The following is a 13,537-nucleotide window of genomic DNA, read 5'->3' as shown; positions in this document are numbered from 1 at the left end:
AACTAGGCGATCTAGTTCCTGAATGCAAGAGAGACAACGAACGGATTCTCTCAACGGCTTGATCCGCAGGCATGCATTATGCATCATGTCGAGGAGGATCAATTCATGGACACACGCGTCTTTGCTGCGATTATCTAGACTCCAGAGCGAAAAGCGGCGGTTTTCATAGGAGTTCGCACTACATGCTCACCTGACTCATTTCCTTTCTACTGCAAGAAACTATGTGCTTTAATACGACTGCTTTGTAGTAGGTGATATTGAGCTGCGACTTCCAATTCGACTCGAAAAGGTACAAATCCTGCTCCTCTATGCCAATCCTGATGCCAATGCAACGCTCTCGCTTCTCCCTATGGCTAACTACAGAATCTCCAAATCCACAAAGCACTGCTTCGGCTTTCGCGTCAATGTTTCAATGTCATCATAGTCGGATAGACTCTCATCGCAAGTCCGGAAATCAAACGACCACACTAGCAGAGTCACCAAAAGCCTAAGTTCCAGATATGCCAACTTGCGACCGAAACAGCCTCGAAGACCAAGACCAAACGGCAAAGTCGGCCCAGCCAACGCGTCGAAGACGACCTCACCGTTCTCGTTCTTTGTGAGCCAGCGCTCAGGGCGGAAGTCGTCCATGCCGTCAGAGCCCCACACCCGCAAGCCGCGCTCCTCTGCTGCCATCCGAGACGAAGCGCTGCGCAGTTTCTCGTCGACTTCGAAACCTGGTTCTGTGAAACTGGGACCACGGTTGGGAATGAAGACGGAAGTGCCTTTGGGAATATGGTGTCCCAGGATGATTGTGTCCTCCTTGGCTTGTCTCTCCTGACCGATAGCGGTGTGCGAAAGTCGGAGCATTTCTTCGACAACGGCATCCAAGTAAGGTATGCTAGCTCCTGTTATATCCTCGTGGGACGGGAGGCGGTCATCGCTAATGGCGTTTGGGTGAGCAGCACGAAGGCTCTCGCGAAGCTGTTGCTGACAAGCAGGATTATCGCTCAGAAACTTCACTCCCCAGCAAAGGGTTGTACTTGTGGTATCATGTCCTGCTACGACGAAACCAAGCAACTGCATCAAAATTCGTCAGTCAGTTCTGCAAACAACACTTCTTTGCGAAGAGCCAGAAAAAGTACTCACCTCGTCATTCATTGCATCAGACCAATATATCGGCTTGCGGTTCTCTTTGCCCGCAAAAACAGTTTCTCTATGGATCATCAGATCAATTGCAGACTTGACATAGCTGTCGTCATTGTCCTGAGCCTGGCCTTCATATCTTTCGACAGCTTTCTGAACTTGCTCTTTGAAGAATGCTTTTCTGAAAGTTCTCATGCTTTTGACGCTGGGCTTGAGGCCAATCAGCCACCACGCGATGTCGGGAAATCCTGTAGCAGCAACTCCGGTGACGTTGTCAGCCGTCTTTATAGCCGTCTCCAAAGTTGGATGGATGGCTGCGATAGGAAAGCTGGCCGCCTTTGTGTTCGACTCATCGATACCAGCCTTCTTCTCGCTGCCACTCTGAAGCATCCTAATCTGTGGGATCAGTGCTCGATGTTCCACGCTGGAACCGAATCCAAAGTCGAAGACTGCATCGAGAGCTGTGTAGAAGATGTCTTGCTCGGCGCTAAAAGGCTTATCAGTGGCAGCCGTCTTCATCTTCCACAGGTCCAGAAGATTTCTAGCGCTCTTGTATATGTTCGGGGCCGCGACATTGTTGAGAAAGTTGGGGGTCATAAGGTCCTGGAGCAAGCGTCGGTGGGCTTTCCATTCCGGCCCTGTCTTCAAGTTGATGTGGAAGCTAGGGGCCTCTCCGCCCAATAGGCTGATGGTGAAGTCGGAACGATCGAATTCTTTGCGACGCATGAGAATATCCTGTCCCTCGCGGAAGTCGGCGATGAAAACCGTCGGCTTGTGGAAGGGCTGGAGGAAGAACTGAGACAAGGGGCTGTCATGTCGACGCGCTTGTTCAATCATCCATCTGAAAGGGTTTTCGGGTGATTCTTTCTGGAGCCTGGGGATGTCTCCGAGAAGGGACTTGACGACCTCTGTGTTGTATGGGATTCCTGGGATCGGCTTGGGAAGTAGGTAGTTGTAAAGAGCATAAAGCAAGCCGACGAGCAATGTGGAGCCAGCCGTAGCCAGTATGCTGAAGGACGGAATTTGGTCCATGGGCGAAGTTGTTGCTGTAAAATTTGACATTTCCAAAGATGCAATGAATATCAGGCTAAGACTAGACCATGAGAGTCAAAAAACATGTTCATTCGAAGTTTCTGCAGACTGGCGACTTTATATCAACAAGGGCGATCGGCACATGAGACCGCGTCCGCGGAGTGCCGACACAGGGTACGATGGACAACGTTGCGGAGCTATGGGCCGCGGAGACCGCACTCTCTTAAGCCAAGAATATGACGTTGTTTGCGGACCCTGCGACAACTACCCGACGATGGTACTTCAGTTGCATGGGGGAAAAATAGAGATTATACGTTCGATTTACCTGGGACTGGATAGGTCGAGGCCCTTGAGTGCCGCCCCCAAGTCCCCGCTGTCGTCTCCACGGTCCGGTGGGTTGTGGGTTTACTCCGCGCTTAGACTGCCGGATCAGGAAATATCGTCTCTGGAAAAGAAGCGGACGCGGACTGACGAGTGCGTCCGACGGCGGCCCGTAGCCGGCGGCAGTACGGGCCAAATCACCTAGGAATCTCTACCGCCACTCTGTTGGCCGTTGTAATGGCATTCTGCAGACATGATGGACCAAGCTTGTGGCCCCCACACCTTCAGAGACTATGAAGACGAGTATGCGTTGCTTGCCTCATTGATGAAGAGCTGATGTTGCCTGCAGTTCCTGACCGTCATAGTTAGACCATTAATCTTCGTATAAATGAAAGGTATTATCCATCGGGAAAAGAAGTTCTGTTCATCTGACGAGAACCTGGGCAGCATTCATCTGAATTGAGATTACCTTGCTCTTCACAAACCACTTGTACGGGGTCCATATTTTCGGTCAGAATGTCATCTAATAACAAGATCATCGCAATCACAGGTACGGCTGTTTACCTCGCCAGCAGAGGAGCATCATTGGCGATATCTGACGTCCGGTTAGAAGCCCTGAAAGCCGTTGCCGACAAGCTAAAGACATCCATCCCTGGTATACGCGTTGAAGCAGCAGTAGTTGACATCAGTAAGCCCGAGAAGGTCCGGGACTGGTTCCAAGATACTAAGAAAGTATTTGGGCGCCTAGATCGTACCGCTGCCCAATATTGACGGAAGTGGAGCATCAAGCCAGGTCCCACTTGAGGCCCAGTCTGACCAACCGGGGGAGTTCTTGCTGGGAATCAATCTTTCGGGAACAGTGTTTTTCTTGCGAGAAGATCTGAAGCGCATCAGTGATGGCGGTTCATCTTCAATGCCACGAGTGTTCCCGATTTGAGAAGTTTCCCTGGCCACGGCGCTTCGGCTTACGTCGCCAGCAAACACGCCGTGTTGGGGCTCACAAGGACCGCTGCAAGAGAGAAGGTTCATTCTAAACAGTCTATAAGCCCAGGTAACAAATACGGAAGAATTGTACAAGGAAAGTACACTGCAATATGTATCTAACTGAAGAACCAAACGATTGAATAAAGATTGTGGATGAAAGCTTGGTTTTCTCCCTTTCCTCATTCTCCCCTAGGATGCATTATCCTGGATCATGGGTTGTAAAGGATCCAACCGCCCGCCTCGACACTCCGCCTCTCTCATTTTGCCTTCCGCTCGAGCCATGTCCTGAGATTCTAGCAGCTTCACCCACGACGAGAAGTACGACCCCAATCCTGTGACACGGCCATGACCTGGCGGACTAGCCAATCCCAATCTCGCAAGTCTGTTTCTGTCCCAAATTGCGAAGCCCATTCTCCTATACGGCTCGAAACCGGCAAACTTCATGGGCGAATGCGCGTTCCTCCCCATGCTATCCACGATCCATAGACTGTCGGCAGGCAACACCAACGCGGACCTACGAGTATCCGGAGTGGCAGGCATTCCTCGGGACGAAGGTGAGATGTCCTCGATAGAGCTTTCGGGTGATGGCATCCGGTCCACGAGTGCGGTAGCACTATCAGTCTTGGAGGTAGAAAGGCTCTTGAGATAGTCAACTGCTGTCATCACCTCGTGATAAGCGGCCTTAAAGTTGGTACTAGTGCTGTCGTAGAAAGACTGAATATCAAGAACCTCTGTTTTCAAGTCCTTTGGCTCTGTTCCCTCCACTTTTGCCCCGAGGAGCTGAGATCTGCGCGCCGCCAAGTTCATTTCGAGTACAACTTGAACTCTCCAGAAAGCTCGAATCATCCGCTGTTCTTCGCACCATGAGAGCTTATCGTGAGCTGAAAGTTCCGGAGCGTCCAGTCGGCCTTCCCTTTTCGCAGCTATCAGACTGTCCTGGTAGTGCCTGATGCAAAGTCGGCTCAAGGAGTGTAATCGACTGGCCGTAGCAAGTACCGACCGCATGACGGGAAGATCGGGCTTTTTCGTTGTATCCATGGTCGGCAGAACGTAGTCTGAATCCGAGCTCTGGCCAAGCACGATGCCAGCTTCGCGATCACTGATTCTAGCGGCAAGCGTGAGATGAGGTGTGTTCTTATACGCGCCTGAGCGTATTGAGATAATACATCGTATGACTTTCTGTGTCTGTGACGGAATATTGGTCTCTGTAACTGCGGGCCAAAAGATGTCGTCACTGTATTGGTTGAAGACCCGGCTTGCGATCGGCGAGGAGATAAGGAGGTTCCAAAGACAGTGAACGTCGTCGATTTGCGTTAGTATTTGAAGGAGCACTTCGGTGGGGAAGCCCTCAAAATGTATGAATTCTTTCGACTCCATGGTTCCACGGTGAAGAGTAGTGTATGTATGTGATAAGGCGTTGTTTGTGATGCATCTGTGTTGTTAGGTAGATGTCCCCCGGATCGGAGCTAACGCTTCGGACGGTTGACCCCGCATTCACGCAGTCGGCGGCGACACACTTCGAATTCCGACTGTGCCCCTACGTGAGGTAAGGTTCCCCGTGCTACTGTCGATCCACGTCGGATCTTGACGTCAATCATTTGAACCCCCTTTGGAACTCAATCCATGGTAAACAAGTCATCCTTGCCAACACCCAATCCCGGAGACGGATGACTGGTAACGATGTTGGCAAGGGAAATCACAGGCAACTACCTCCAGCCTACAAATTATTGCTGGAATTTTCCGATATGATACTTCTAATGAGGAAATCAAAGTCAGACCGACTTATGTGCATTTAATTAATGAGTAAGCAACGTATCTTCCTAATGCGACGACCTTTTCACGAGTTCGCTCGAGTTCAGGTTGACAAGGCAGCAAAAAAAAGCTTCGAGCAGTCTATATAATATTTTGCGATGTTTTGAATCGAAATTTTCCAGCAAGTAACCATTCAACTGTACCTGGAGAAAATGTAAATAATTTACTTACGGCTGTGAGAATAATTAAACGAAGCTTTCGTTTGAGCCTTTATCACAGCGAAGGATTCAAAGTGCTAGTCACCGAGTTCAATACCCATATCTGATCGCGGGGCAGATTTTATGGCTATGTTCCACTTCAAGAGGCCAACATCGACATTTGAATACCTGACGTAACAACGCAGGCTCACTACCTTAACCTCATGCGCGACTTGTTGATGGTTGAACGACACAGACTAGGTTGTTGAATGGGTACTTACCACAATCGCTCGCTTTTTGGTCATCATCTTCCATTGACTGATAATATTCAGTCAACTTCTTTCCTGACCGATTTCTCAAATGACTTGATTACATCAACTAACACAACCTACGATCAATAATGTCTTGAACTAAGGTATGGTACTCAATTATCCAGCCGTTCTGTCAAGGTTTTGGCTTACATGCATACATAGATTGACCGAATCGAGTATTCTATCCTCCAATATACTATCTTTCTATGCTGGGCAGCAACGAATGATAGTCCAACTTCCTTATCATCCATTCCTAGAACCGTGGGTCTGCAAAATAGAGGCAGTACGTTTCACACGGTATAACAACGTTTAATATACTTGATTCAAGATCAAGCCCTGAGAAAAATAAATAAACGCATAGATGATGTATTCAGAATGAATTACCAAAGACATAGAGTGGTTGAAAATATGTCGAACAAGGCTCGGCATTGATTTCAGAGGATTAAACAAGTTACCAACAATATGAGGATAAGTTAGCACTTAGCCACTGACCTGAAGTAACATTATCGATAACGTCCAACAGTATGCTATAGGAGGTGATCAGTGAAATCATGAGGTCAAAATATTTCTCTCTTAAGGCTATCTAGCTGCGGTTCCCTCGCGCTTTTAAACTCTCAGTCGACTGAAAAGATGCGAGTGACTCGGAATCTTCGGACTTTTCGGGTTTCTGTGATGTGGCGCAGGAGTCCTTTCGTAAATCATTGATGATGATGGATATCTAAGCCTCATGCATCCCTTGACTTCACGTGACCAAAGTAGTACAATCAGTCCGAGGACGTCGGACTCGGGTGATGTACGAGGTGTGCGAGGAGTCCGAAGGTCCCAAGCTTAGTATTGTATCTCCCGCCGGCACACTCCTTTACGGCAGAAGTACTAAAAGTCCCGAAAGACTGCCTGATTTCGAATCAGAATAACGGTTCCAATATCATTCTCTCCCTCTAGATCACTCTCATTCAACTCTAAGAGACTTGTCGTTCTGTGTCTCGGTGTGGGAGCTTGGCTAGCATACGATCATCAACTCAAAGCAATCGGCTACAACCTACACTTTCATTGGCCTCCCCAAAACAGTAAAGCTCTGAAGGTGGGGCTGACATGGACGGACTCAACTCGACGACAGGCGCTGGGGGTGCAGAGGCAGCTGCCGGGGAAGCATTTGACTTCCGACTTTACCGCTACACGCCATCTCTTCCGGCCGCCATAGTCAGTGCTGCCGTGTTTGCAGTTCTGACCATCCTTCATCTCTGGCGACTGTATCGAGCCCGAGCTTTTTACTTTACTGCCTTTGCTCTTGGTGGTATTTGTGAGTGTGGCCTTGCTGAGAATTTGCCCCCTACTCGGACTCCCGAGGCTTCTTGTTCCATTGAAGGCTTTGCAGAACTGCCCTCCCATCTGCCGGGACTGAAGATACTGATTTTGACTTTGCAGTTCAGACGATAGGTTACTGCGGACGAATATGGTCACACTTTGATACCATGGCCATCGGCGGCTTCGTCGTGCAGGCCATCCTGATCCTTGTCGCCCCGGCCTTGTACGCAGCTTCGATTTACATGATACTCGGCCGGCTGATTCGAACTCTCCGAGCCGACAACCTTTCCCTGTTGCCTGTGCCATGGGTCACGAAGATTTTCGTCACTGGAGACGTCGTCTCGTTTACAATGCAGGCTGGAGGAGGCGGGATTCAAGCAGCGGGAACCCTGGAGCTCTACGATATTGGCGAGAAGATCATCATTGTCGGCCTTCTAGTTCAGATTGTTGTCTTCGGGTTCTTCATCATCACGACTATCCTATTCCATCATCGAATCAGTCGGGAGCCTACATCGGTCGTCATCGAAGGGATCGTCCCTTGGCGAAGATACCTCTGGGTCCTTTACAGCACCAGTCTTATCATTCTCGTACGAAGCGTCTTCCGAGTCATCGAATACCTTCAAGGTAACCGCGGGTACCTTATTTCACACGAAATATTTCTCTACATCTTCGATACCGTTCTTATGGTCGCGGTCATGGCGATTTTCCTGGTTTGGTATGTTGAAGACCTGGAACAGAAGGTATCAAGAAAAGATCGAGATACATTAGGCTCCAGCGATAGTGCCTGTATGTTGGAAGAGCTTTCTAGAAGGCATAATGGCCGGAAATAGGTGGTGAAGAACAGCAAAGCTGGTTGTCCGTCAGTGTCTAGCGTTGCTAGATTGGACCATGTACGATAGAGAAGCATCACACGAGAGAACTTTAGGCTTGACACATTCGTCGCCCGCTGTATCGATGCGTGAAATTATATAGACACTGGGTAGTGGAAGATGTAGACGTGTTGTTCATAGACAAAGTTCATGGGTTTCCATTGCTGGATCTCTGATCCACGACCTATGCTCGTGGTCTAGCATACCATACGTCTCTGCATAGAGGTTATTTGCCCAACCGTCCAGCCACCAGCGACTTCGCAAGCGCTTGAGAAGCATGCAAAAGTACAAGAATATCACCAGCGCCTTTTGTCTATTCTCTCTCAGCAACGGGAGGAAGTCGTCTACAACCATGGCAATCCAGATGAACACATCAGTGATGTCTTGAGGCTCTGCGGACTCATAGAAAGCGCCATAAGACTTGTAGAGCTCATTGATGGCCCTGTTGTATATCTCCAGAAGCCCATTATCTGGCTCTGATGCGTTGATATTTGCTTCCAGGTCTCCAAGATGCGTGTGGTGATATGGTCCTTCTCGATACTGGAAGTGTGCAGTAATCCGCGTAATAATTGGTGAGATTAGAAGATTGTCGTTCGGTTCCCCCACAAGATACCGGGTCCCGCAGAATAGGACTATCCAGTCGGGAGATTGGCCTGCACTGGCTAGCGGCGATTCGTGTAGATATTGCGAATTGGCTAGAACTGGGAGTGGAGAAACAGGTCAGCATACTCTTTCTGCAGCGAGACCGAGAACGAGAACTCTTACCGATGTAGATAGTCAAGACTGAGAAGATGAACAAGTGTGCTTTATTCTCGTCTTGGACGTGCTCCATCAAGCCAACAGCTGTTCTCGAGGAGATTTCGTGATGCAGCATCGACTTCTCCAGTAACTGGTCTTTCCTGTCGGGACTTAGATTCGCGAGATGCAATGCTGCCAGCGAGAGAATGCTCCTCATAACGTAGTCGGTTTCCAGCCCGAGTTTGACGACATTCAGCCGCCAGAAGTCCCCGAGCAGCGGGTTGTCAGATAGAGTCTGCGCGGTGAAGTTGCAGTAATGATGCAGGAGTTCAAGGTCGAGAAAGTTCAACTCGCCCGCATGCTGAGAAAGGGTCAACATGGGGTCGAGTGACGGTGAGGATAGAAAGCCGCAAGCCACGCCATGTTTGAGGCAGTTTTTGCAGGCTGGTCGCTGCTCATCACACTAGAGGAGTCTCGTAAGTCAATTTCCGGTTTCTAAACATTTGAGGGAAGAGTGAAGATTTTAATCCCACCGGCCCGGCCCCCAAGGACGAGACACTGGACAAGCATGGCGGCTTCTAGACCAGGACTACTGATCCTGGTACTGCAGCCCACTATCACGCGTGCATTCAAGCCGTACGCAGCCGTAGTACCAAACATGCTTACCTTGATCTTCCTCGATTTACAAGTCTTACAGCCTGTTCGAGTCTTTGGATGCGCCCGCCGTGACGGGTTTGGTTGCATGTTCGTACTCGGTGCTGTCCGATGACAGCTACGCGGCGGATCGAGTCGGTGAACAACGATTCGTTAAGTAGGTATCACACCACGGCGTTTCCGCCATGACAACAGAATCGACGAGACAAATCGCTCTTGGCCAAGCTCCGGCGATAGATTGATTACGCCCTGATGCAGCGTAGAGAGATACGGCTGTTGATTAATAGAGGGGACGCATAACCTGCATCCAACCCGCGGACGCCTTCGTACTCTAGTCGTATTCGCACTTTCTCGGGTGGTGTAAGGGGCTAGCTTAGACGGACAAGTTCCATTGGAAAGCTCGGCGCCACACTCAAGCGTCACCTTGTCTTGGATCGGCTGCTGATATTCCGCTGAGTCAGGTAAACTAGAAGACACCCAGCAGCAAAAATCCTATTCTCGGCTGGATAATCTTGTGTTATTCACCAACACCGGTCCACCGCGCTGCCCAGCCGTGCCAGCCTAGCCCCCACAGAAAACTAAATATCAGAAAACTCGGGTTGTGCAGGATGGGCGAGCAGTACGTAGAGCTCGCCTGGCAGCTTCTCCGACTCTGAAACCCAGTATCTGTACCGCGACCAACCAGATCGCCACCTAAGTAACCGGGTGCGCGTAGAGCTTTTGCTTAAGCGCCCTGAGCCCGGCTCGTGTATCCGATCACACCATCTACTGCCCGTCAATCTAGCAAACCACAAGGCATCTCTTATTCGCGAACCTCAAAAACACCCGGTGAGACTTGTAGTTCCCCAGCTTTAGACTTAAGTTCACGGCCTGATTACGTATAAAGCTTGGCATTTGCTTATCCTTTAGGCGTGACTGCTGCCAATAAGTGAGTGTACTTCACGACTTGGGGTTTCAAGTTAAAAACCTCATTGCTTGTCAATTAATATGCTTCCCTGTCAGAAGGTGCCGTCAAACGTCTGTCTACCGTGCCGCAACCAGCGACCTGGTCATGCCGCTGGTGGGGGAGCAGGTTTTCGCGACCTCGGTAACTATACGACAGTATAGGGGCATCTGATAGGTCGCTACAATTCTAATTTTTCTACATTTTGGCGTGATTCAACGAGTCAGGGGCGTGTCCATGGCTTAAGAAACCACGCTGTCCTAGTCTGGAGTGATGAAACCATTAGTATGGACGATGTCTGATTTGGTGCTTTGATGCGGACACGGCCGGCTGGAGCCAACTAAGCGGTCGGAGTGCGGGCCGCTTGTAAGATGTGCCAGCCTGACAAGCCAGTCGGGTCCGATCTTTACATTTACGACCTATCCCCTAAGTCCCCAAGCCCCCACCACCTTATGTCGGCAGGCAGTATCAGCATGACTTTTGCAGTTTTGCAGCTCACATATTGAAGCTAGAAGGTCCGGACTTCCCCGGACTTCTCGGTCACTGGCCCGGAAATACGGCAATACCGGCATCTTTTGGCGGGTTTCCGAACGTCAGATTAGACTTCACGTAACGCCCTTGGGTGATCCTAGTATGGGTCAAATCCCAGAGGTCGAACGAGACCTCGAGACCATGACCTTCATGATACCAGTGTCAGAGTAGCCTGATTTTCAAACTTTTCTTTGACGCTATTCGTTCGCAACTTCGTCCGCGACATTAACGATATGAAGTATATCATGAGTGAAATCTATAACGTAACTGAATATGCGCGAGGCACTATTGCAGATTTCATTGAGGAGTTGGGATCAAGAATTCAGGCTAACGTATCGTTGTGGATGCGTAGGAAACCAAACACCCCGCTCATAAACTTGCTAGGCCCGCGACAATGGAACCCTAGTGGGGGCATCGTGGGTTTCGCCCTTCACACACTCGCTACTTGAAATCCTGCCTTCCCAATGTTGAACATCGAAGATCGTGGCGGACATAGCTCAGTTGGGAGAGCGTCAGACTGAAGTGGAATTCCTTCCTGAAAACTTCATTCAAATCATCTGAAGGTCGTGTGTTCAATCCACACTGGCCGCATCTTCTATTCTTGCAAATGATAAATAAGTATGCTTGCTATCAGTAAGTGTTCCCGAATTGGCGATGTAACTTACTTCCAGTGAATGAAGGAAGTAGTCACTAAATACTGACTCCGTACTTGCTTCACTTCCTCACTTTCGCCGAGATAAGCAAACAAGGCAAACAAAGTAAAGAGATTAGAGTTGGTTTGTTACGTTACCGTAGTCTGGCCTTTTTGATAGATCATGCATTCAACACAGGGTCTTCCACTTTTCTATCCCTTCGCTGTCGTCTACCTCGTAAGTAAGCTATGAAACTCTTCCTGATATTGTGGCTTTGATTCCAGCATCTCTTAGAGAGGGACCAGGTTTCAGACAAGGTGTAAATTCGCCTGCCGAGAAGGAACTCGAAAAGTCTACGCCGGTTCTAAACTTTAAATAGAGCTGAATTGGATACACACGCGTCGAGGCTGCGAATTTACCTATTTCTTGGGACGCGCTAAGTCAATTGAGCACACGGTGATATATCACCCCGCACGTTCACCGCCTGTTCTGCAATGTCGTGGTGTTTGAGTTGTCAGTCGGCTGTCTAGATAGTACCTAAAGTCGTTTCATATTTGGCTGTCCATTGGATGAACGTGGCAGCTCCTATGAATCTGTAGATTTGTCTGCTTGGCGGATGACACCACTGTCCGGGAGTTAGGACAGTCGTCTGAAATGCCACAAGTTACAACCTAGCCCTCCGTGTCTAATTGCAGACTACGTTGGCCACGATTGATCGTCAAAACTTTCTCCTAGACAAACTTGGACGAGATGTCTCTCAGGCCTACCTGTGGCATCACAAGAAACACAGGCGGAGTTTGTGCAAACACAAGAGTGAGGGACCAATAAGAACGGCGACTTTCCTATCACATGCGATCAAAAATGCAAGGGAAGCTAGAACAGACAGACCGACAAGCGAAGCAAGCAGCAAATTCGTAGCACGAGTCCTGAATTAAATCTCGTATCTGCTGGCTTGGCCGAAGAACTACCTGTGGGTTTGGCATTGTCGGCCTCTTGGAGAGGAATTATGCGAGGCAATTCTGAGATAGATGCCGCAACGCCTTGCAGTCCAAGATTCAAGCAATCCTGTACTACGTCTACCGGTCGTTCTTTCAGAATTTACAGTGCTTTCAATGGATATATGCTTGCACAACAACTTTTACTGTCAGCTATTCAACGTAGACCAAAAGTGTTAACCTCAGCAGATGGCATCGGCGTATGACAGCATCATGTTGAACAGAGCTTTGTGTTTCCAGAAATTTCTCAGAAGTTGACTATGAGAAGGTAGCATAACGTTTCCTTCCTTGTTCGTTTCCAGTCCTCGCCATCACATTCACTGTTAGTCCCGACCTAGGGCCACCTCTTTCGATCAACCTTCATCTGCCCACACGTCTCTCTAAGAGGGTCAACATATTCTACATTCTTCTATTTCTCTCAAGATAGAGTGCGTCGAAATTTTGCTTCCCTTCCATCCAGCACCGGCGATGTCGCCTTGAGAAACAAATCTTAGAGCAATAAAGTGCTTGACGAGGCCCAGAACAACGAAGAAAAGCGGCAGATACTAGCCATGTGCCCGGATACAGAGGCTGCAACCGCAAGGGCTCTGTTGGCGATTCCAACACCATCATCGCTCGCGAGTTCAGGGATGACACAATTATCAGCGGGAGATCCGGCGCGATCACCTCGAGTGGCCCACAGTATTAACTCCTACCATGGGTTCCGTTGGAATGGATAACATGATGGGCTTGTGTCTTGCGGCATCGACAGTGCCGAGTACTTGAACACGTATGCGAGAATCCTTAATACAACTGGCATCCCAAACAGTCCCCATAGAGCTGTCTCGGCATCGGACTAAAGATGGGTGAGGTTTGCTTGATTAATGGAAGATTATCTCGTCGATGAAACGATGGGGTCCTGTCATACACCCTAACGCATCTCCAAAACCATCCGATCATTCCGATACTTGCCTGTCACCCTAGCTATGGGGTGGCATTAAACACATGTACGCGAGCACAAACCTGGTGGGATCTTGAGCTTGGGCTGAAACTTGTCTTCCGTTATCGTGTACTCATTGACTAGACATTATCTGAGAATCCATAGTTATCTTTTCAATGCTTGGTGTCTCCGAGGGCTCACATAGGCATTCCAGAAACGTGTGATTGCG

General features: G+C 49.2%; 5 protein-coding genes across 5 annotated transcripts; 1 reads left to right on the top strand and 4 right to left on the bottom strand.

Annotated features, from left to right (window-relative positions):
• Window positions 1–357: 357 nt before the first annotated feature.
• CPAR01_04699 (cytochrome P450) lies at window positions 358–2,187 on the bottom strand (the record flags this gene model as incomplete). Its single annotated transcript, XM_060488979.1, has 2 exons — window positions 358–1,059; window positions 1,129–2,187. The coding sequence occupies 2 exons, from the start codon at window positions 2,185–2,187 to the stop codon at window positions 358–360; spliced, it is 1,761 nt and encodes a 586-aa protein (XP_060353185.1).
• An 851-nt stretch (window positions 2,188–3,038) lies between these two features.
• CPAR01_04698 (uncharacterized protein) lies at window positions 3,039–3,164 on the bottom strand (the record flags this gene model as incomplete). Its single annotated transcript, XM_060488978.1, has 1 exon — window positions 3,039–3,164. The coding sequence occupies one exon, from the start codon at window positions 3,162–3,164 to the stop codon at window positions 3,039–3,041; it is 126 nt and encodes a 41-aa protein (XP_060353184.1).
• Window positions 3,165–3,651: 487 nt separating this feature from the next.
• On the bottom strand, window positions 3,652–4,839 carry CPAR01_04697 (uncharacterized protein; the record flags this gene model as incomplete). Its single annotated transcript, XM_060488977.1, has 1 exon — window positions 3,652–4,839. One exon carries the CDS (start codon window positions 4,837–4,839, stop codon window positions 3,652–3,654), a length of 1,188 nt encoding a protein of 395 aa, XP_060353183.1.
• A 1,975-nt stretch (window positions 4,840–6,814) lies between these two features.
• Window positions 6,815–7,857, top strand: CPAR01_04696 (RTA1; the record flags this gene model as incomplete). Its single annotated transcript, XM_060488976.1, has 2 exons — window positions 6,815–7,022; window positions 7,148–7,857. 2 exons carry the CDS (start codon window positions 6,815–6,817, stop codon window positions 7,855–7,857), a joined length of 918 nt encoding a protein of 305 aa, XP_060353182.1.
• Window positions 7,858–8,031: 174 nt separating this feature from the next.
• Window positions 8,032–9,013, bottom strand: CPAR01_04695 (C6 zinc finger protein; the record flags this gene model as incomplete). Its single annotated transcript, XM_060488975.1, has 2 exons — window positions 8,032–8,597; window positions 8,662–9,013. 2 exons carry the CDS (start codon window positions 9,011–9,013, stop codon window positions 8,032–8,034), a joined length of 918 nt encoding a protein of 305 aa, XP_060353181.1.
• Window positions 9,014–13,537: the final 4,524 nt, after the last annotated feature.

Source organism: Colletotrichum paranaense, assembly GCF_030867605.1.
Source record: "Colletotrichum paranaense strain IMI 384185 chromosome Unknown Scaffold_3.1, whole genome shotgun sequence".
NCBI lineage: Eukaryota > Fungi > Ascomycota > Sordariomycetes > Glomerellales > Glomerellaceae > Colletotrichum > Colletotrichum paranaense.
This window is presented reverse-complemented; position numbering and strand designations above follow the sequence as displayed.